Genomic DNA, 24,100 nt, shown 5'->3' on the forward strand with positions numbered 1-24,100 from the left:
TTTGTGTCATTGTCCTGTTGTAGGAGGAAATTGGCTCCAATTAAGTGCTGTCCACTGGGTATGGTATGGAGTGATAGCCTTCCTTCAAGATCCCTTTTTACCCGGTACAAATCTCCCACTTTACCACCACCAAAGCAACCCCAGACCATAACATTGCCTCCACCATGCTTGACAGATTGCGTCAAGCACTCCTCAGCATCTTTTCATTTTTTCGGCGTCTCACGAATGTTCTTCGTGATCCGAACTCCTCAAACACTTTTTTCCGATCTTCCTCTGTCCAGTGTCTGTGTTCTTTTGTCCATCTTGATATTTTATTTTTATTGGCCAGCCTGAGATTTGTCTTTTTTCTTTGCAACTCTGCCTAGAAGGCCAGCATCCCGGAGTTGCCTTTTCACTGTTGACTTTGAGACTGGTGTTTTGCGGGTACTATTTAATGAAGCTGCCAGTTGAGGACTTGTGAGGCATCTGTTTCTCAAACTAGACATTAATGTACTTGTCTTCTTGCTCAGTTGTGCACCGGGGCCTCCCACTCTTTCTATTCTGGCAAGAGCCAGTTTGCACAGTTCTGTGACAGGAGTAGTACACAGGGTTGTGCGAGATCTTCAGTTTTTTGGCAATTTCTCGCATGGAATAGCCTTCATTTCTCAGAACAAGAATAGACTAATGAGTTTCAGAAGAAAGGGCTATGTTTCTGGCCATTTTGCGCCTGTAATCGAACCCACAAATGTTGATGCTCCGGATACTCAACTCGTCTAAAGAAGGCCAGTTTGATTTGCTTCTTTAATCAGCACAACAGCTTTCAGCTGTGCTAACAATTGCAAAAGGGTTTTCTAATGATCAATTAGCCTTTTTAAAATGATAAACTTAGCTAACTTAGTGCCATTGGAATGCAGGAGTGATGGTTGCTGATAATGGGCCTCTGTATGCCTATGTAGATATTCCATTAATAATCAGCTGTTTCCAGCTACAATAGTCATTTACAACATTGACAATGTCTACACTGTATTTCTGATCAATTTGATATTATTTTAATGGACAAAAATGCGCTTTTAACTATTTCTAAGTGACCTGAAACTTTTGAACGGTAGTGTGTATTTGAGCTTCTTCAAAGTTGCTACCCTTTCGCTCAACCAGCTTCATGAGGTAGTCACCTGGAATGCATTTCAGTTAACAGGTGTACCTTGTTGAAAGTTAATTTGTGGAATTTGTTTCCTTAATGTGTTTGAGCCAATCAGTTGTGTTGTGACAAGAAGATAGCCCTATTTGGTAAAAGACCAAGTCCATATTAGGGCAAGAACAGCTCAAATAAGCAAAGAGAAATGACAGGCCATCATTACCTTAAGACACAAAGATCAGTCAATCCGTAACATTTCAATAACAAAGTTTCTTCAAGTGCAGTCGCAAAAACCATCATGCACTGTGATGAAACTGGCTCTCATGAGGACCGCCACAGGAATGGAAGATCCAGAGTTACCTCTGCAGCAGAAGATACGTTCAGTAGAGTTACCAGACTCAAAATGCAGCCCAAACAACTGTTTCACAAAGTGTAAGTAACCGACACATCTCAACATCAACTGTGTGATCAGGCCTTCATGGTTGAATTGCTGCAAAGAGATGGTTTGGGATGAGTTGGACCACAGAGTGACCGAAAAGCAGCCAACAAGTGCTCAGCGTATTTTTTATTTATTTACCTTTTATTTAACTAGGTAAGTCTGTTAAGTAATAATTCTTATTTTCAATGACGGCCTAGGAACAGTGGGTTAACTGCCTTGTTCAGGGGCAGAATTTCATTTTTAGCTTGTCAGCTCAGGGATTTGATCTTGCAACCTTTTGGTTAGAAGACCAACACTCTAACCCCTAGGCTACCTGCTTCAAGTGGGAACTGCTTCAAGACTGTTGGAAAAGCATTAGAGGTGAAGCTGGTTGAGAGAATACTAAGTGTGAAAAGCTGTCAAGGCGAAGGATGGCTACTTTGAAGAATCTAAAATATATTTAGATTTGTTTAACCTTTTTTTGGTTACTACATGATTCCATATGTTATTTCATACTTTTGATCGCTTTACTATTTTTCTACAATGAACAAAATTGTACAAATAAAAACAACCCTGTGTGTGTGTGTGTGTGTGTGTGTGTGTGTACGTACAGTGCCTTCAGAAAGTATTCAGACCCCTTGACCTTTAACACATTTGGTTACGAGATGTTTTTACAACTTGATTAGAGCCCACCTGTGGTAAATTTATTGGACATGATTTGGAAAGGCACACACCTGTCTATTCAAGGTCCCACCGTTGTCAGAGCAAAAACCAAGCCATGAGGTTGAAGGAATTGTCCGTAGAGCTCCTAGACAGCATGGGATAGGCTTTGACTAGAATACATGAATGGGGTAAAACAGTATGTAAACATTATTTAAAGTGACCAGTTCCATGACTGTCTACTGAACAATTAATATAAACGTAAAATGTTGGTCCCATGTTTCATGAGCTGAAAGAAAAGATCCCAGGAGTGTTCCATACCTACAGAAAGCTAAAATGATCTGTACACATTTGTTTACTTCCCTGTCAGTGGGCATTTCTCAGTTTGCCAAGATAATCCATCGACCTGACAGGTGTGGCATACCAAGAAAATATGATTTAAACCACATGATAATTACACAGGTGCACCTTGTGCTGGGGACAATAAAAGGCTTCTCTAAAATGTGCAGTTTTATCACACAACACAATGCCACATATGTTAAGTTTTGAGGGAGTGTGTGTGCAATTGGCATGCTGACTGAAGGAATGTCCACCAGAGCTGTTGCTAGAGAATGTAATGTTACTTTCTCTACCATAAGCCACCTCCAATGTCGTTTTAGAGAATGTGGCAGTGCGTCCAACTGGCCTCACAACCGCAGACCACGGACCTCCACATCCGGCTTCTTCACCTGTGGGATCGTCTGAGACCAGCCACCCGGACAACTGATGAAACTGAAGAGTATTCCTGTTTGTAATAAAGCTCTTTTGTAGAAAAAAACAAACACTGATTGGCTGGGCCTGGCTTCCAAGTGGGTGGGCCTATGCCCACCCATGGCTGCGCTCCTGCCCAGTCATGTGAAATCCATCGATTAGGTTTTAATTAATTTCAATGTAAGGATTTCCTTATATGAACTGTAAATCTGTAGATTTGTTTAAATTGTCGCCTGCAGCATTTATATTTCTGTTAAGTATACATAGGTCAGCAGCATGGTAGAGTAACCGGGTGGTAGCCAACTAGTGACTACAGTTCAGGGCAGGGTACTAGGAGGGGGCCCTCTGGAGAGCCCTGCGGTTGCGGGTGGTGCAGTTGCCATACAAGGCAGTGATATAGCCCGACAGGATGCTCTCAATGGTGCGCCAATAAAAGTTTGTGAGGGTCTTATGGGCCAAGCCAAATTTCTTCTGCCTCCTGAGTTTGAAGAGGCACTGTTGCGACTTCTGTGCGGGTGGACCATTTCAGATTTTCAGTGATGTGTATGCCGAGGTACTTGAAGCTTTTCACCTTCTCCTCTGCAGCCCCATCGATGTGGATGGGGGCGTGCTCACTCTGCTGTATCCTGAAGTCCACGATCAGCTCCTTCGCATGGTTGATGTTGAGGGAGAGGTTATTTACCTGGCACAACAGTGGCCGCAAACTTGGTAATTGAGTTGGGGACCTGCGTGGCCATGCAGTCATGGGTGAACAGGGAGGACAGGAAGGGGCTGAGTACTCACCCTTGTGGGGCCCCAGTGTTGAGGATCAGCGTAGTGGAGGTGTTGTTGGCTACCTTCACCACCTGGGATAGGCTCGTCAGGAAGTCCAGGACTCAATTGCACAGGGCGGGGTTCAGACCCAGGGCCCCAAGCTTAATGATGAGCTTGGAGGGTACTATGGTGTTTTAAGGCTGAACTGTAGTCAATGAACAGAATTCTTATGTAGGTCTTCCTCTTGTGGGATAGGGCAGTGTGCAGTACGATGGCGATTGCATCATCCGTGGAGCTATTGGGGCAGTATGTAAATTGCATTGGGTCTAGGTAAGGTGGAGGTGATATGATCCTAGCCTCTCAGAGCACTTCATGATCACAGAAGTGAGTGCTATTTTTGTACATTAATCGAAACTATTTTATTTAAATCTGTATAATTCTGTTAATTTAATTCTGCATGAACGTTTCACGACCCCTTGACCAACAATTAAATGTTTTCAAAATAGCTTGTCATCAGAACTCTTAATTCCATTGGCTCTCATAGTTGTCCTTCAAACCCTGTACCTCCACCTCGGCTCTTAAAGTGAAGCGCACATCTTCACTCCTGGAGGATATTTTTGTTTCGTAGGTTCGTAGTCAGATGTGATCAGAGGCAAGTTGCACTTTATTTACCAACTGCATTTTTTAAATATTAAATATTTCTGCAGTACGATCATTATTTCGCAGATATAGTTCGACTGTTGAAATTGTGTGTTGAATGCAAATCAAATGTCAAATCTGTTAATTATAGATAGAATTCAAGCTATATTAAATCAAATCCAGACATTAACTATTATTTTAGCAGGCAACACTAAATCACACATTCAATAAGTTTGACAGATGTCGCAATAAAGAAGTTTTCATTGAGCCTCCAGTGATGCGGAAGAATGTCATCGCTACAAATAATTTACAGGACACCTGGAGATTATTATTCCCAACTACAAAACAATATTTATTGAAAAGCTATTATAGAAATACTATTCAAGAATTGACTACATTTTTGCTTCTTGCAAAAATGCACACAATTTACTGGTTATAAAATCCATGACATATCAAATCCTTCACCTGTATCTCATGCTTAATTACATCAACAGAAAATACAATTAGCGACAGAATATGGAGAATGAACAGAGTACATCTTCAAAACCCAAAATGTATTAAATATTTAAATGAAAAAATAAAAACCATTACAAATGTAGACAGAGGACAGAGAAAAGCCAACCTTCGATATAATTTGGGATGCTTTTAAGGCGTACATAGGGAAATGATAATCTCATACTCTGCAAAAGTTAAATCTGAGTTAGAAATTCAAATGAAAGAGAAATAAATCACTATCTTAGAAAAAGCCCATCAAACAGATTTACAAGGTAAAGAAAGTACTTAAAAAAAATAATTAAACAGGAATATGATCTTTTACTTTTGAAGAGAGCCAACAACTACAACAACTACTAAGCTCAAATAAAGCACACTACTTAATGGCAAACCTCACGGCACTCGCAACGCGAATACATGCCAAGCTAGTTATAATTTTAAAAGAGAGATACAAATGCGTTAATTAGAAACAACAGTGATTAACAACTATTTTAAAGTCTATATAATTCAGAATTAAACAACAGTTGGACTGATCCTACTGCCTTCGTAGACTCAAAAACCCTGTAGTAACTATCAGCAGACAAGAATCACTAAAAAGAAAGTTCACCCCAAAATAAATATTAAACACTGCCGTCTGCTTTGCTTAATATAACTCATTTGAAATTATTTATACATTTACTTTTGATACTGAAGTATATTTAGAACCAAATACTTTTACTCAAGTAGTATTTTACTGGATGACTTCCAATTTTACTTGAGTAACTTTCTATTAAAAAGGTATCTATAATTTTACTCAAGTATGACAATTGGGTATTTTTTACACCGCTGCTAATTTGTCCCAAAATGTTAAATATAATTATATGGTAAAGATGTGCCTTCCTGGTGCTTTTCTCCACAGTAATGTTTTAACAGTGTTTAATATTTATTTTGGGGTGAACTTTCTTTTTAGTGACATAGTAGGGACGACCAGGGATAGCGGTTCTGCTGCACCCAGTCTCTTGATAAGTGTGTGAATTGGACAATTTTCTTGTCCGTTTAAGCATTCAAAATGTAATGAGTACTTTTGAATGTCATGGAAAATGTAGGGAGTAAAAAGTACTTTTATTTTCTATAGGAATGTAATAAAGTAAAAGTTGCCCAAAATATAAATAGTAAACTACAGATACCTCCAAAAACTACTCAAGTAGTACTTTAAAGTATTTTTACTTAAGTACTTTACACGAATGCAAATTAGCACCCCTATTTACACACCACTTGGATTCGGTCCCATGTAGCAAAATGTTAAATCGTGTTTTATACATTGGATAAAAGTAGAGACTCCGAGCTAGAAAATGCTATATCATACACTACAGTTGAGGAATAATGGGACAGTAATTCTGCTTTTAAAGTTGATAAACCTGAATGTAACCGCACTTTTGTGAAAATGGCCCTGGAATGTTTTGGTACACCTACTGGAGAGCTCTTCTTTGTCTACACTCATTAAGAATCGTTCACACCCTCTTAAGCCTTAGCCCCACCCATCTCTTTAAGGATTCACATGTGAGGCCATGTGCTAAAGAGAGTGAGTAGTCAATTTGCCACATGCCCAGGCGACAGAAGGTGTAAACATTACAGTGAAATGGTTACTTGTATATTTGCATAGTAGCAATGTCAAAAACAGAAAGTGTCCTGATAAAAATATTTTATAATTAATAGATTATAACACACTTGTCTAAATTGATGGGTCATTTGAAAGAAACTATATACAGTGCCTTGCGAAAGTATTCGGCCCCCTTGAACTTTGCGACCTTTTGCCACATTTCCAGCTTCAAACATAAAGATATAAAACTGTATTTTTTGTGAAGAATCAACAACAAGTGGGACACAATCATGAAGTGGAACGACATTTATTGGATATTTCAAACTTTTTTAACAACTCAAAAACTGAAAAATTGGGCGTGCAAAATTATTCAGCCCCTTTACTTTCAGTGCAGCAAACTCTCTCCAGAAGTTCAGTGAGGATCTCTGAATGATCCAATGTTGACCTAAATGACTAATGATGATAAATACAATCCACCTGTGTGTAATCAAGTCTCCGTATAAATGCACCTGCACTGTGATAGTCTCAGAGGTCCGTTAAAAGCGCAGAGAGCATCATGAAGAACAAGGAACACACCAGGCAGGTCCGAGATACTGTTGTGAAGAAGTGTAAAGCCGGATTTGGATACAAAAAGATTTCCCAAGCTTTAAACATCCCAAGGAGTACTGTGCAAGCGATAATATTGAAATGGAAGGAGTATCAGACCACTGCAAATCTACCAAGACCTGGCCGTCCCTCTAAACTTTCAGCTCATACAAGGAGAAGACTGATCAGAGATGCAGCCAAGAGGCCCATGATCACTCTGGATGAACTGCAGAGATCTACAGCTGAGGTGGGAGACTCTGTCCATAGGACAACAATCAGTCGTATATTGCACAAATCTGGCCTTTATGGAAGAGTGGCAAGAAGAAAGCCATTTCTTAAAGATATCCATAAAAAGTGTCGTTTAAAGTTTGCCACAAGCCACCTGGGAGACACACCAAACATGTGGAAGAAGGTGCTCTGGTCAGATGAAACCAAAATTGAACTTTTTGGCAACAATGCAAAACGTTATGTTTGGCGTAAAAGCAACACAGCTCATCACCCTGAACACACACCATCCCCACTGTCAAACATGGTGGTGGCAGCATCATGGTTTGGGCCTGCTTTTCTTCAGCAGGGACAGGGAAGATGGTTCAAATTGATGGGAAGATGGATGGAGCCAAATACAGGACCATTCTGGAAGAAAACCTGATGGAGTCTGCAAAAGACCTGAGACTGGGACGGAGATTTGTCTTCCAACAAGACAATGATCCAAAACATAAAGCAAAATCTACAATGGAATGGTTCAAAAATAAACATATCCAGGTGTTAGAATGGCCAAGTCAAAGTCCAGACCTGAATCCAATCGAGAATCTGTGGAAAGAACTGAAAACTGCTGTTAACAAATGCTCTCCATCCAACCTCACTGAGCTCGAGCTGTTTTGCAAGGAGGAATGGGAAAAAATGTCAGTCTCTCGATGTGCAAAACTGATAGAGACATACCCCAAGCGACTTACAGCTGTAATCGCAGCAAAAGGTGGCGCTACAAAGTATTAACTTAAAGGGGCTGAATAATTTTGCACGCCCAATTTTTCAGTTTTTGATTTGTTAAAAAAGTTTGAAATATCCAATAAATGTCGTTCCACTTCATTATTGTGTCCCACTTGTTGTTGATTCTTCACAAAAAAATACAGTTTTATATCTTTATGTTTGAAGCCTGAAATGTGGCAAAAGGTCGCAAAGTTCAAGGGGGCCGAATACTTTCGCAAGGCACTGTACACACTCCCTAGCCACATCTAGCTAAGTGGATAGGTCACTATTGTCTAGACATGAAATACACCTGTCTGACTTGCGAAGTGAGTCAAAAGAGTCTTTTGTTTAGACATTTAGGTAGCTAGCTAGCTAGCAATGAACCGTCATAATCCCAACTCATACTATAACCACCAATGCGAACTGATTGTCATAGCTGTAGTATGAATCTGAAAATAGCTAAAGCTAACCAACTAGGTTCAATGTTAACTATATAACTAGCAATGCAAATGGATTTTAACATTACTACACTGATAATACACGTAACGTGTATTAACGTTGCTAGCTAGCAAACAGTACACTTTAACTTACAATGAAAACTGCTTTCTGACAAAATTAGAAACGTATAATATCTGAAAATGTAGCTAGACTCTTACCCGGATACATGGATCTGTCACGTTCTGACCTTGATTTCCTTTGTTTTGTCTTTATTTAGTATGGTCAAGGCGTGAGTTGGGGTGGGCAGTCTATGTGTGTTTTTCTATGTTGGGGTTTTGAGGTCAGCCTAGTATGGTTCTCAATCAGAGGCAGGTGTTGTTAGTTGTCTCTGATTGGGAATCATACTTAGGTAGCCTGGGTTTCACTTTTGGTTTGTGGGTGTTTGTTTCCGTGTGAGTGTTTGTTGCCACGTGGTACTGTTTCGGTTTCGTTCATGTTCACGTTTGTTGTTTTGTATTTCATAGTGTTCAGTTTATGTCTTAAAATAAACGTTATGGACACTTACCACGCTGCACATTGGTCCTCCGATCCTTCTCACTACTCCTCCTCAGAAGAGGAGGAAGAATGCCGTTACAGAAACACCTACCAACCAAGGACCTAGCAGCGTGGTAACAGGCAGCAGCAGCAGGAGAGGCAGCGATACCTGGAGAGATGGACTTGGGAGGAGATTCTGGACGGCAAAGGACCCTGGACTCAGCCAAGGGAATATTGCAGTCCCAAAGCAGAGCTGGAGGCAGTGAAAGCAGAGAGGCGCCGGTATGAGGAGAAAGCACGGAAGCGCGACTGGAAGCCCGAGAGGCAGCCCCAAAAATGTCTTGGGGGGGAGGAACACGGGGAGTATGGCGAGTTCAGGTAGGAGACCTGCGCCAACTTCCCGTGTTTACCGGAGAGCGAGAGGGACCGGGCAGGCACCGTGTTATGCGGTGGAGCGCACGGTGTCCCCGGTGCGTGTGCATAGCCTGGTGCGGTACATTCCAGCTCCTCGTATCGGCCGGGCTAGAGTGGGCATCGAGCCAGGTGCCATGAAGCCGGCTCTACGCATCTGGTCTCCAGTGTGTCTCCTTGGGCCAGCGTACATGGCACCAGCCTTACGCATGGTGTCCCAGGTTCGCCAGCACATCCCGTAGCCAGGCCCGTAGACGGCAGAATCGTTATTGTCTTTACCCGGAGAGAAATACCAAAGAACGCGCTCTCTTCCACGAGCTTGGAAACACTACCGCCAAAATGGGATCCACCTAGAAAAACTAGAATTTCTGGCAAATTTTTCCAAAAACCAGCCTGAAACTCTTTCTAAAGACTGTTGACATCTAGTGGAAGCCCTAGGAACTGCAGTCTGGGAGGATTTCACTAGTTTTTTAGGGGGGACGGTTTGTCCTCTGGGTTTTGCCTGCCATATCAGTTCTGTTGTACTCACAGACATAATTTTTACCTCTTGGAACTACTCCTCTTGGAACTATCCGGGAGAATTGTCATCAACTGACACTAATTAGCATAACGCAACAGACAAAAAATATTACTAGAAAATATTCATATTCATGAAATCACAAGTGAAATATAGTAAAACACAGCTTAGCCTTTTGTTAATCACCCTGTCATCTCAGATTTTTACATTTATGCTTTACAGCCAAAGCAAGACAAGCATTTGTGTAAGTTTATCGATAGCCTAGCATAGCATTATGTCCAGCTAGCAGTTGGCAACTTGGTCATGAAAATCAGAAAAGCAATCAAATGAAATCGTTTACCTTTGATGAGCTTTGGATGTTTTCACTCACGAGACTCCCAGTTAGACAGCAAATGTTCATTTTGTCCATAAAGATTATTTTTATAGACAAAATACCTCCTTTTGTTCTTCATGTTTGGTTGAGAAATCCACTGGAAACTGCGGTCACGACAATGCCGAAAAAATATTCCAAATTAGATCCATAATATCGACAGAAACATGGCAAATGTTTTTTATAATCAATCCGCAAGGTGTTTTTCAAATATCTATTCGATAATATATCAACCGGGACAGTTGGCTTCCCAGTAGGAGCGAGAGGCACAATGGCCGCCTTTGTCTATTACGCACATATCACTCTGAGAGCCACCAGCTGACCACTGACGCAATGTTGTCCTTCACGCTCATTTTTCAAAATAAAAGCCTGAAACTATGTCTTGTGACACTAGACACATTAGGGAAGGCATAGAAAAAGGAATCTGGCTGATATCCCATTCATTGCTCAATAGGGACGCATAGGAACGCAGAGGTTTCTAAGTAAGAGTCCCTTCCTGATTGGATTTTTCTCAGGCTTTCGCCTGCAATATCAGTTCTGTTATTCTCACAGACAATATTTTTACAGTTTTGGAAACGTTAGAGTGTTTTCTATCCTAAGCTCTCAATTATATGCATATTCTAGCATCTTGTCCTGACAAAATAGCACTTTTACTTTGGGAATGTTATTTTTCCAAAAATGAAAATAGTGCCCCCTAATTTCAAGAGGTTTTAACAGTGTTAGAATCTTTAGAGTGTTTTCTATCCATATCTACCAATATATGCATATCCTAGCTTCTGGGCCTGAGTAACAGGCAGTTAACTTTGGGCACACTTTTCATCCGGATGTGAAAATACTGCCCTCTACCCAAGAGAGGTTAAGCAATGGCTTTTTTCTGGCAACTCTTCCGTAAAGCCCAGCTCTGTGGAGTGTATGGCTTAAAGTGGTCCTATGGACAGATACTCCAATCTCCGCGGTGGAGCTTTGCAGCTTCTTCATGGTTATCTTTGGTAACTTTGTTGCCTCTCTGGTTAACCCCCTCTTTGCCTGGTCTGTGAATTGTGGTGGGCGGCCATCTCTTTGGCATGTTTGTTGTGGTGCCATATTCTTTCCATTTTTTAATAATGGATTTAATGGTGCTCCGTTCAAAGTTTCGGATATTTATTTATAACCCAACCCTGATCTGTACTTCTCCACAACTTTGTCCCTGACCTGTTTGGAGATCTTCATGGTGCTGCCTGCTTGGTGGTGCCCCTTGCTTAGTGGTGTTGCAGACTCTGGGGCCTTTCAGAACAGGTGCATATATACTGAGATCATGGGACACTTACAGTTGAAGTCAGATGTTTACATACACTTAGGTTGGAGTCATTCAAACTCGTTTGTCAACCACTCCATACATTTATTGTTAACAAACTATAGTTTTGGCAAGTCGGTTAGGGGACCTAGGCCTGAGTGAGCGAAATATATTATTTTGATGGCAGGCCAAATGCTCATTTTCAAGGAATCACGAGGCTCATTTGAATTTCTTGAAACAACAGGAAAATTCCCAGCGACAAAAGTAATCAAGTTAACATCCAACATCTGTATAAAAGCCAAACACCAACATTTAGCTCTTGCAAGTTGTTGTATAATATGTTTTGTGGTTGGAATTGCAGTATGTATTTAGTTTGAGAATTTAGATGTGTGCTATCAACTTTTGACAGACTGGTTTAACTCTGGACAACTAAAATTGGTTGCTTAGCAACCAATTGCCAACAGAGTTCCAATATTTGCATAACCTTTGTGATTGGAGGATAGCTGTGAGGATTTTCGAGTCAAGATCAAATCCTCTGATGTCCTCGCTCATTAATGATAGAATGATCATATTGGAAGATTGAAGAAAGGCCAGTCTCTTTGGCAAATGATAGAAGCGTCAAGAAGTGGAATGCTAGCTAAAAAGACTGGTACTCAGACTAGGTTTCACCCCATATTGTGTATCAATCTCTACGGCCTTTTAGATCACAGAGAGAGAGCTGAAGCCAGGCGGGGCAGGTATTCCAGTGTCAGAGAAGAATAAGAAGGAGTACATCGAGCGTATGGTTAAGTGGCGCATCGAAAGGGGTGTGGCTCAGCAGACGGAGAGCCTGGTGCGAGGCTTCTATGAGGTAGGGCCCTGTGTTTTGTGCAATCTTGTGACATAAAGTGAGCTCCAAAAAGTATTGGGTTACTGACACATTTCTTTGTTGTTTTAGCTCTGTACTCCAGCACTTTGGATTTGAAATGATGCAATGACTAGGAAGTTAGTGCCGACTGTTACAGCTGCACAAATAAACCCCCAAGACATGTTAACCGCTCACCATTACAGTAACAGGGGAGATTAGCATTTTTTTGGGGGGGGTATGATATTCGTGCATCTAACTTTCTCACTCATTATTACTCAGAATTCATTCAGCATTATCCGTAATCATGGTAGCATCCACATTAATGTAGAAGTGTTTAGAAACATATACTATTCTTATTTATAATAAAGTGACTCTAAAATGACATAATACATTATTTACCGTTGGGCACAAGATAATCTGAAACAACCCCAAAAGAAACAGCAAATCCAACAAATGTGTAAGGTCACAAGCTTGATTGCGGGCTATGAATATGGGACCAAATACATAACTTTTGACCACTTTAATACATACATAAGTGAATTTGTCACAATGCCTTTGGTCCCCTAAAATGGGAGGGACTATGTACAAAAAGTGCTGTAATTTCTAAATGGTTCATGCAAAATGGATAAGAATACAGTCAAATTGAAGCTGACAGTCTGCACTTCATAGTCATTGTATCTTTTCAAATCCAGATCCAAAACAACAACACAAATTGTCACTGTCCCAATACTTTTGGAGCTCACTGTAGCATGATTTTTATCCTGTATTTTAAGCCTTATCCTGGAATTTGTTTCACCAAAAATGAAAGAAATTGTCTGAGGATGGTGCTGGACCATTTGAAATAAAAAGGGAATGGGACAGTTTGATGAAAAAGCTTTAAATAAAGGTTCAAATCTAGGTCATGTGACATGATTGTACAAAACACAGGGCCCTATGACATCACACACACCAACAATGGTCCATCATTCTGATATGTATTGGTCAAGTGGTATTGTATCTGCAATAGATAATGATGCACCGTTACGTTGTGATACAGTATGTATTGGTCAGGTGGTAATGTACAGTATGTGTATTGTGTAATAGATAATGATGCAGCAGGTGGTAATGTATCTTAAATAGATATAATCAAATGGATAATCATGCAGACCATTAACATTCCATGTGGTTACTCTAAATGTATTAGGGGTGTATCAGTATTGCAATATGTATTGGCCAGGTGGGAATGTCTCTGTAATAGATAATACGTTAGTATTGTGACATGTATTGGTTAGGTGGTGGATGTGCGGCTGGTATCTGTGTTTGATGCCCGGGAGCTGGAGCTGGTGATCGCTGGCACTGCAGAGATCGACCTGGCAGACTGGAGGAACAACACAGAGTACAGAGGAGGTAGAGACGGGAGCAGTGGTGGTCAGTCAGATGGTGTGGGGGCATGCTTTTGCTCCAGCCAAGTAGTAACACCCATAATTCTACTAATCAAAGATGAGATCATAACTTTGATTAGTGGAATCAGGTGTTACTGCTTGGCCCCGCACAACCCACCCTCTTTACAAACAAGTGCAGGGGCAAAACTTTTGACTGGACATGAAAGATACAGATACTTTTAAGAACAGGAGGCTTATTTTGATCTACGGCTGACTGAGATGCCTTCCATCTTTCTCCCCAGGGTACCATGACAACCACATAGTAATCCGCTGGTTCTGGGCTGCAGTGGAGAGGTTCAACAATGAGCAGAAATTGAGACTGCTGCAGGTACTACTTTTCAGGGGAAACTCCAACAGAGTTTGATACTTAGGAAAGGCTAAGCTCCACAGTCTTAACTTACAATAGCTCTTTATTTTACAGCTCGGTTACCACTGGTATTTATTTGGTATTGGATGTGAAATTACTTGCTTAAAATTGGTGCTTCCTGGTACAATTAATATCCTAGTGACAAGAAGTACTTTTTGTGCAAAATGTATATAATTGCCCTTTTTACAAATATTTTGTATGTAAATACCTGCTTATTATTTATTTAACCTTTATTTAATTAGGCAAGTCAGTTAAGAGCAAATTCTTATTTACAATCACCGCCTACCCCGGCTAACCCTAACCCGGACGCTGGGCCAATTGTGCACCGCCCTATGGGACTCACAATCACGGCCGGTTGTGATACAGCCTGGAATCGAAGCAGGGTCTGTAGTGACACCTCTAGCACTGAGATGTAGTGCCTTAGACCCCTGCGCCACTCGGGAGCCCATATTCGGTGCTGTAAAAATAAAGTGTTACCTAAAATTGGATAGTTGACATTGTTTATTTATCCCTAGTTTGTGACAGGCACCTCCAGTATTCCCTATGAGGGCTTTGCCTCCCTCAGAGGTAGCAATGGACCACGCAGGTTCTGTGTGGAGAAGTGGGGCAAAATCACCTCCTTGCCCAGGTACAGTACACCCGTCTGTATATTTGCCTACCTGTTTGTGTGAGCTATTCAAAATGTTCTGCTTCTGTCACTATCTTGTGTGTACTATAGGTTTGTGTGTATGTGATGTGTGTGCGCACATCAGTGGAAGCTCCTCAGAGGAGGAAAAGGAGGACCATCCTCAGTGAATTTAATACAAATTAAAAAAGTTTCACTGTTAGAAAAACTATCATTTTTAGATAAAACTATACTAAATATATTCACGTCACCAAATAATTGATTAAAACACACTGTTTTGCAATTAAGGTCTACAGCACTTTGTAGGGAACCACCATGGTGTAGCCGGAGGACAGCTAATGCAAAACATTGGAGGCTCATGGTACTAATTATGACAACTTCCGGAGGTCATCTTTCAACCTGTCAGAGCTCTTGCAGCATGAACTGACATTTTGTCCGCACAATCAAAGGATCAGAGAATGAATCTAATACTGAAAGCATAAGCTACAGCTAGCTAGCACTGCAGTGCATAAAATGTGGTGAATAGTTGACTCAAAGAGAGAGAAAGACAAGAGTTTAACAGTTTTGAACAAATTAAAGCAAGAGGGAGAGCTAGCTATGTTTCCTATTTTTTCACTTACTTAGCTAGCTAGCCAGTTTAGCTTGCTCAAACAGAGGAATGCTAGAGTATGTTAGCTAGCTGGATATTGCTATCAAACACTGGAACACTTCCAAGTCAAGGTAAGCTTTTGGTTTTATTAATTTATTGCCACTGGGCGCTGACTGTACACTGTACTGCATGATTGTAGCGGGTTTAGAAATGTGTTTAGTTCTACGAGCAATGTTGACAATGACATGAGATGGTGACAATGATGTAGGTTGTGTGTAGCGGTGATGATATGAATGTTGGGCTTGGTAAGCTTTTATTTGCCTGGTCATAGACCGCTAATGTGTTGTGCACTGAAGTCCACAAGTGAAGGGAAAAGGTGAGAGAGGAGAGCGCATAGTTGCGAGAATGAATTACAACAAGCAAAGTGATCATGCTGTATGTGGCTGCTATGAAAGTGAACTGTGTTTGCGTGGAATTAGAAGTACAACAAGACAATGGAGCAGGAGGGGATGGCTGACGTTTTACAGGCTCCTAACCAACTGTGCTATGTATTTATTTATTTAGCATTTGTTGTAACTAATTTTGTAAATAATGTTGCTGCCACCATTGTTGCTACCGCCTCTTACGACCAAAAAGAGCTTCTAGACATCAGAACAGCGATTACTCACCTCAATCTGGATGAAGATGTACAGTTGATGTCGGAAGTTTACATACACTTAGGTTGGAGTCATTAAACCTTGTTTTTCAACCACTCCACAAACGTCTTGTTAACAAACAATAGTTTTGGCAAGTCAGTTAGGACATCTACTTTGTGTATGACACAAGTCATTTTTCCAACAATTGTTTAAAGACAGATTATTTCACTTATAATTCACTGTATCACAATTCCAGTGGGTCAGTAGTTTACATACACTAAGTTGACTGTGCATTTAAACAGCGTGGGAAATTCCAGAAAATGATGTCATGGCTTTAGAAGCTTCTGATAGGCTAATTGACATAATTTGAGTCAATTGGAGGTGTACCTGTGGATGTATTTCAAGGCCTACCTTCAAACTCAGTGCCTCTTTGCTTGACATCATGAAAAATCTAAAGAAATCAGCCAAGACAGAAAGAAAATTGTAGACTCCACAAGTCTGGTTCATTGTTGGGAGCAATTTCTAAATGCCTGAAGGTATAATGTTCATCTGTACAAACAATAGCATGCAAGTATAAACACCATGGGACCACGCAAATGTCATACCGCTCAGGAAGGAGACGCATTCTGTCTCCTAGAGATGAATGTACTTTGGTGCGAAAAGGGCAAATCAATCCCAGAACAACAGCAAAGGACCCTGTGAAGATGCTGGAGGAAACAGGTACTTAAGTATCTATATCCACCGTAAAACGAGTCCTATATCGACATAACCTGAAAGGCCGCTCAGCAAGGAAGAACAACAGCCATTAAAAAAAGCCAGACTACAGTTTGCAACTGCACATGGGGACAAAGCTCGTACTTTTTGGAGAAATATCCTTTGGTCTGATGAAACAGAAACAGAACTGTTTGGCCATTTTGATCATCGTTATTTTTGGAGGAAAAAAGGGTGAGGCTTGCAGAAGGGATGGCAGCATCATGTTGTGGGGGTGCTTTGCTGCAGGAGGGACTCGTGCACTTCGCAAAATAGTTTGCATCATGAGGTAGGAAAATTGTGTAGATATATTGAAGCAACATCTCAAGACATCAGTCAGGAAGTTAAAGCTTGGTCGCAAATGTGTCTTCCAAATGGACAATGACCCCAAGCATACTTCCAAAGTTGTGGCAAAATGGCTTAAGGACAACAAAGTCACGGTATTGGAGTGGCCATCACAAAGCCCTGACCTCAATCCTATAGAGAATTTGTGGGCAGAACTGAAAAAGCATGTGTGAGTGTCACGCCCTGACCGTAGAGTGCTTTTTCTGTCTCTATTTTGGTTTGGCCAGGGTGTGATTTGGATGGGCATTCTATGTCATTTTTCTATGTTTTTGTATTTCTTTGTTTTGGCCGGGTATGGTTCTCAATCAGGGACAGCTGTCTATTGTTGTCTCTGATTGGGAACCATACTTAGGTATCTTTTTCCCACAGGGGTTTTGTGGGTAGTTATTTTCTGTTTAGTGTTTTGAACCTTACAGGACTGTTTCGGTTTCATTTATTCTCTTGTTATTTTGTATTAGTGTTCAGTTCTATAAAAAATATGAACACTTACGACGCTGCGCTTTGGTCCGACTACTCTTCCTCATCTGACGACGAAAACCATTACAGCGAGCAAGGAGGCATATAAACCTGACTCAGTTAAACCAGCTCTGTCAGGAGGAATGGGCCAAAATTCACCAAAATTATTGTGGAAGGCTATCCAAAACATTTGATCCAAGTTAAACTATTTAAAGACCATGCTACCAAATACTAATTCAGTGCATGGTAACTTCTGACCCACTGGGAATGTGATGAAATAAATAAAATCTGAAATAAATAATTCTCTCTACTATTCTGACATTTCACATTCTTAAAATAAAGTGGTGATCCGAACTGACCTAAGACAGGGAATTTTTACTAGGATTAGATGTGAGGAATTGTGAAAAACTTAGTTTATATGTATTTTCCTAAGGTGTATGTGAACTTCCGACTTCATCTGTATTTCTTTAATGAGTCCGACACAAAGGCTATACTGCTTTGTCAAGAGGGTGTGTGTCTATTTGTCAAAAACTGCTGGTGCACAATGTCTATTGAGGAAGTCTCAAGGTATTGCTCGCCTGAGGTAAAATACCTCATGATAAGCTGTCTACCAAGAGAGTTCACATCTATATTATTCGTAGCCGTCTATTTACCACCAGAAACCGATGCTGGCACGAAGACCACACTCAACAAGCTGTATAAAGCCATCAGCAAACAAGAAAAATGCTCATCCAATTTCTACCAGCATGTCACGTGTAACCAGAGGAAAAAACACTCTAGACCACCTAGACCACCTTTCCTCCACACACAGAGATGCATACATAGCTCTCCCTCGCCCTCCATTTGACAAATATGACCATGATTATATCCTCCTGATTCCTGCTTACAAGGAAAAACTAAAGCAGGAAGTACAAGTGACTTGCTCAATACAGAAGCACGACTCCAACACAATAAGTCTGCTGACGACACAACAGTGGTTGGCCTGATCACCGACATTGAGGAGACAGACTATAGGGAGGTCAGAGACCTGGCAGTGAGGTGCCTGGACAACAACCTCTCAATGTGAGCAAGACAAAGGAGCTTATAGTGGACTATAGGAAAAGGAGGACCGTACAGGCCCCCATTAACATCGACGGGACTGAAGTGGATCGGGATGAGAGTTTCAAGTTCCTTGGTGTCCACATCATCAACAAACTATCGGTCCAAACACTCCAAGACAGTTGTGAACAGGGCACGACAAAACCTTTTCCCCATCAGGAGACTGAAAAGATTTGGTATGCGTCCCCAGATCCTCAAAGTTCTACAGCTGCACCATCGAGAGCATCCTGACTGGTTGCATTACCGCCTTTGTTTTTACACTGCTGCTACTTACTGTTTATTATCTATGCATAGTCTCTTTACAAATTACCTCTATTAACCTGTACCCCCTGTGTACAGCCTCGTTATTGTTATGTACATTTCTTGTGTTACCTATTGATTGATTAAATTTTTTAAAACTATATTTAGCTAATTTTATTATTAACTCTATTTCTTCAACTGCATTGTTGGTTGAGGTTTGTATTCGGCACATGTGACAAATAAAATGTTGATTTGATTTGTATTCATTCCGCTGATTCTGTTGAACAATGATTCTTAAATGGAAGCAAACAGAAGGAAACGGGGATAAACATACCTGAATTTGTCCAATAGAAACTCTCATTTGCAACTGTTGGACTAATGATTACACCCTAGATCAGCTAGATACTGGCAAGAGTGTGCATGGCGGTATTGAATGTGTTACTGTCTGTCACCTTGATGACTAAAAATTCTCTCAACCTGTGCACCTAAGTTGTAAACTTTAATTTATAAGCTAGGTTGTAGCAACCTCATGATGGGTATTGGGAAATTCGAGTATCATGTAATAGCCTAGATCTATCGATGTTGCATTGAGTTAGGTGAATGGAATATTAATGACAGTCATCCAATATGCTGTAATAAAAATAAGGCCATGCTCGTAAAACAATTAAATGGCGTCCTCATCTTAAATGGCACCGATCCCCACTGTTACACATATAAAGTAGAATGTATATTATGCACATTGTACATGCGTGGGTGCGTGCATATTCTGTCAATTTACTCCTCACTATGGATCTGTCTCTCTACAGGGCCCACACATGCTTTAACCGTCTGGACCTCCCGCCGTACCCGTCGTTCTCCATGCTCTACGAGAAAATGCTGACGGCCGTGGAGGAAACCAGCACCTTTGGCCTGGAGTAACCTCTCCAAAATGTCCGCCACAGCCAGGGGTTGAATTGGGTAAGAACAATGGTGGATAGGAAACCCCACCACCTTCGCTTGAGGCGAGACAGGACTCACAGTACACAATGGAGACTGAATAGACATCGACAAGAAATTATCATTGTGGAGAAAAAACAACAACCTTTGGGACAATTTCACCAACAAGATAATCCCAATTTGACCCCCTGGCTTTGCTATACCTCCCTGCTCCATGAGCCCATACTTCCTGGAATAACGTTACTGTTCTTTTACCTACACTGATGCCCTCCATTTGATTCCTGCGTACAACAACCACACTTGTGCTTTATCTCTTATCAGTTTAATGGCCTTGGTTACTGTATCTCCAGTCCTCCTCCTTCCTCCAGGGGTTCAGCCTGCACTTCAAACCCAGAGAAACCTTATCCTAATCCCCTATGCTTCCTCCTGGAGTGACCTCATGTTCTGGACCTCAGAACTGTTTCATTTTCTACTCTGGGGCTGCAGACTATGCACACTATAATACATAATGAACTAATGCCTTGGCTTCGAACATACACGCTTCTAACGCACACACTTTCAAGATGACCCTCATGAGTAAGACCGTTATCATTTCTGAAGGGATTCAATTGTATGTCAGAGCTCCTAAGGGGCACCAAAGGCATTGTCATACTCCAAAACACACTGCACTTACCTTATGTTAGATTACATGAGCAAGGCTTTAAAACTGACACACACTTACGTACGGATACAATTGTAGGGTCATTCTTTTTCCAAATAGATGAGATGCACTTTCTCATAGACGCATGTAGCTCCACATGCATGTACACACACACACACACACACACACACACACAAATACGCACTGAGACATTGCCAAACAAAAGGCTTTATTTCTCACTGATGTAATTTTCTCCCATTCAGTGTACTTACTGATGAATGTATCACAAAAGAGTGAACCTGTGTATGAACCTGTATGAATCTCCAGCTTGCCGTAGTAGGAAGACTGAGGAGCCTTCAAAGAAGAAGAAACACCAGAGCCGCACGAAGTGTAGCTCGTACAATTGCTGACTGTGGTTGATTGAGGAATATGGAAGCCAAGACTGTGGCATCGGACATGTGCCTTGTTATGAGAGATATGAGAGACACTTTTACTCATTGTTTTACGAAAGGATGCGTCCATTTCCTATTGGGTCACGACTGAAAACTCAGTTGTAACGAGAGACTTTGTATTGTCTATTTGGTTGTTCAAAATTACATTCAAAAAGTTTATCTGTGTCACACACAAAAAACACAACTTTTAAAGCTAGAATCCTTAGTTGCTTCCTACATCTATTTTTGGACCTATAAATGAATGATATATACCCATTGATTCTTGAAGAATATAACTTATACATGCATCATGAACTTAGTTCAACAGTTGTACCCCATCAGAACCCAAAATATAAACTTGTTTTACTCCAATGATTGTAAACAATGTAAATGTAAACAAACTGTATAGCCTCAAAACATGGTTAAAACTGTACTTTTTATATCATGGATGGTCAGTCCTTGCATCCATAGCTCTGTATATGAATTTGAGAGGGGTTACATTTCTCCAGGCCCAACCCTCAGCTTTCTACCAAAACAGAGGCGGGGTGCCACTTTGTTATTCTTTCAATTAAGGATTCTAGCTTTAAGTGTATTCCAAAACAGTTCCAGGATGCAAACACAAGAGGGCAGCACATCATATATGGGTACTTCAGTACCATCGACACAGCTATAGAAGCATTTTTAAGCATGGGGCATACACTACACACCAACACAGATGCTTACGATTTCTTGAAAGCATGTTTTCATCCTGGTTTTGGACTTCTCAGTGCATAACCCCTACCCAAAGGATTTATTTACACACACACATACACACACACACATTTTCTATGGGGTGCACACACTACTGTACAGAGGTCTATGTGAGCTAAACAGACAACTCGGGCTGGAGTAGATAGTAATAGAAGCCCCACTGTGATGCACTGTGGAGGCAGCCTTCATATCTCAGCCTGGCTCGATACTGCATGCAGGGTCCATCTCAGCAACTCTGTGAGCTGCACTGAGTCCGGAACCCCTAGATGGTGTTGTGTTATAGCTCGATATTTGCATGCCGAAATAGTGCAAAACAAGTTTGTCCTTATTAGATTTTGCATGAGGATATCGCAATCGATGTGGAGAAAATGGCAGGAGGAGCCAGACAGTACTTTAGGGTATGTTGCTATAATGTGTTCGTAGCACTGTTATAAATACGTCCAAAGACATGACGAGGGATACGTCAAATATATCTCTGTTTTGTGTCCCATTGTGTATGGGTTCACTAACTATGAAATGTTATAACAGGCATTGTTGTTTATGTGACAGGTTATGACGAGTGTTACTGAAGAACTGTGCCAGCACGCTTTAAGGGAAATTGTTTTGTTACATTCAAGTGTTCACTTGTCATGACGATATATCGGAGGATGGAGGTTAAGGGTCATAGTTCATGGCTACACAGAGAACCAATGGGGGTGTAATGAATGACGAAGAGGAAGTGAGAGCACTTTTCTGTGTATATACTTGTACATGTACTGTATGTCTGTCCCCGTTGTGTATACATATACAGTACCATTCAAAAGTTTGGACACACCTAGTCATTCCAGGGTTTTTCTTTATTTTTACTATTTTCTACATTGTAGAATAATACTGAAGACATCAAAACTATGAAATAACACATATGGAATCATGTAGTAACCAAAAAGGTGTTAAACAAATCAAAATATATTTTACATTTGAGGTTCTTCAAAGTAGCCACCCTTTGACTTGATGACAGTTTTGCACACTCTTGGCATTCTCTTTGTTTAACACTTTTTTTGGTTACTACATGATTCCATGTGTTGTTTCAATTTTGATGTTTTCACTATTATTCTACAATGTAGAAAATTGTAATAATAAAGACAAACGCTTTAATGAGTAGTTGTGTCCATACTTTTTACTGGTACTGTTTATTTTGCACCAAATGTACTAATGGTTTGGGGCTCGCATAGTCAACCATGTCTCCCTATTTCTGTTTAACGGAATGACCCCAGTCTCGAACGTCCACACATCCCCACATCACCTCGAGCTTGGAGGGGCGGCTTTGTGGCATGTGCAGTAACCTTTCACAATGGGGTTCTAATCATTTCTGCCAATCAATACATTTTCCATGCTAAGGCTTTTTCTTCTTCTGCAAATGTCCAATAAGAATAAAGTCAGTCTGCTTCTCGCCCAATAAGGACAAAACTCACCACCACCACCACTCCCCTTGCCTGATCAATTACCAATAGGATTGGACATCCCACTGTCAGAACTCCACTCTATGCAAAAGCTCCTGTATTTCTCCTTTTCACCCCCAATGATTGTATTAAAAGACAATGGCACAGGGCAAGTTTTAATTAGCGATACATGAATGTGTGTTTTCTTTCTGTGTATTTGTTTTAGGTGAAGCAGGGGCTCAGCCAGTAGGGCACAACACTTTATTCATTTATTTGTATTTATTTCACCTTTATTTAACCAGGTAGGCAAGTTGAGAACAAGTTCTCATTTACAATTGCGACCTGGCCAAGATAAAGCAAAGCAGTTCGACACATACAACGACACAGTTACACATGGAGTAAAACAAACATACAGTCGATAATACAGTATAAACAAGTCTATATACGATGTGAGCAAATGAGGTGAGATAAGGGAGGTAAAGGCAAAATAAAAGGCCATTGTGGCAAAGTAAATACAATATAGCAAGTAAAACACTGGAATGGTAGATTTGCAGTGGAGGAATGTGCAAAGTAGAAATAAAAATAATGGGGTGCAAAGGAGCTAAATAAATAAAATAAATACAGTAGGGAAAGAGGTAGTTGTTTGGGCTAAATTATAGGTGGGCTATGTACAGGTGCAGTAATCTGTGAGCTGCTCTGACAGTTGGGGTTTAAGCTAGTGAGGGAGATAAGTGTTTCCAGTTTCAGAGATGTTTGTAGTTCGTTCCAGTCATTGGCAGCAGAGAACTGGAAGGAGAGGCGGCCAAAGAAAGAATTGGTTTTGGGGGTGACCAGAGAGATATACCTGCTGGAGCGCGTGCTACAGGTGGGTGATGCTATGGTGACCAGCGAGCTGAGATTAGGGGGGACTTTACCTAGCAGGGTCTTGTAGATGACATGGAGCCAGTGGGTTTGGCAACGAGTATGAAGCGAGGGCCAGCCAACGAGAGCGTACAGGTCGCAATGGTGGGTAGTATATGGGACTTTGGTGACAAAACGGATTGCACTTAGAGA

At 40.9% G+C, this 24,100-nt stretch overlaps 1 protein-coding gene across 7 annotated transcripts in view; it reads left to right on the plus strand.

The window, feature by feature from the left end:
- LOC110519981 (E3 ubiquitin-protein ligase HECW2) overlaps window positions 1–21,749 on the plus strand; it is a 65,488-nt gene extending 43,739 nt beyond the window's left edge. For 6 of the 7 annotated variants that reach the window (XM_036974120.1, XM_036974121.1, XM_036974119.1 and 3 more), the window contains 5 exons: window positions 12,203–12,349; window positions 13,618–13,732; window positions 14,010–14,095; window positions 14,650–14,762; window positions 19,679–21,749. In XM_036974120.1, the coding sequence (XP_036830015.1) occupies window positions 12,203–12,349; window positions 13,618–13,732; window positions 14,010–14,095; window positions 14,650–14,762; window positions 19,679–19,790 (573 nt within the window). In that variant the 3' untranslated portion in view covers window positions 19,791–21,749. Of the gene's footprint in view, window positions 1–2,851; window positions 2,914–12,202; window positions 12,350–13,617; window positions 13,733–14,009; window positions 14,096–14,649; window positions 14,763–19,678 lie in introns of those variants that run through there. The other variant, XR_005045604.1, reaches the window with a different exon arrangement.
- The last annotated feature ends 2,351 nt before the right edge of the window (window positions 21,750–24,100 follow it).

The sequence above is a fragment of the Oncorhynchus mykiss genome, chromosome 3, assembly GCF_013265735.2.
Source record: "Oncorhynchus mykiss isolate Arlee chromosome 3, USDA_OmykA_1.1, whole genome shotgun sequence".
Taxonomy (NCBI): Eukaryota; Metazoa; Chordata; class Actinopteri; order Salmoniformes; family Salmonidae; genus Oncorhynchus; species Oncorhynchus mykiss.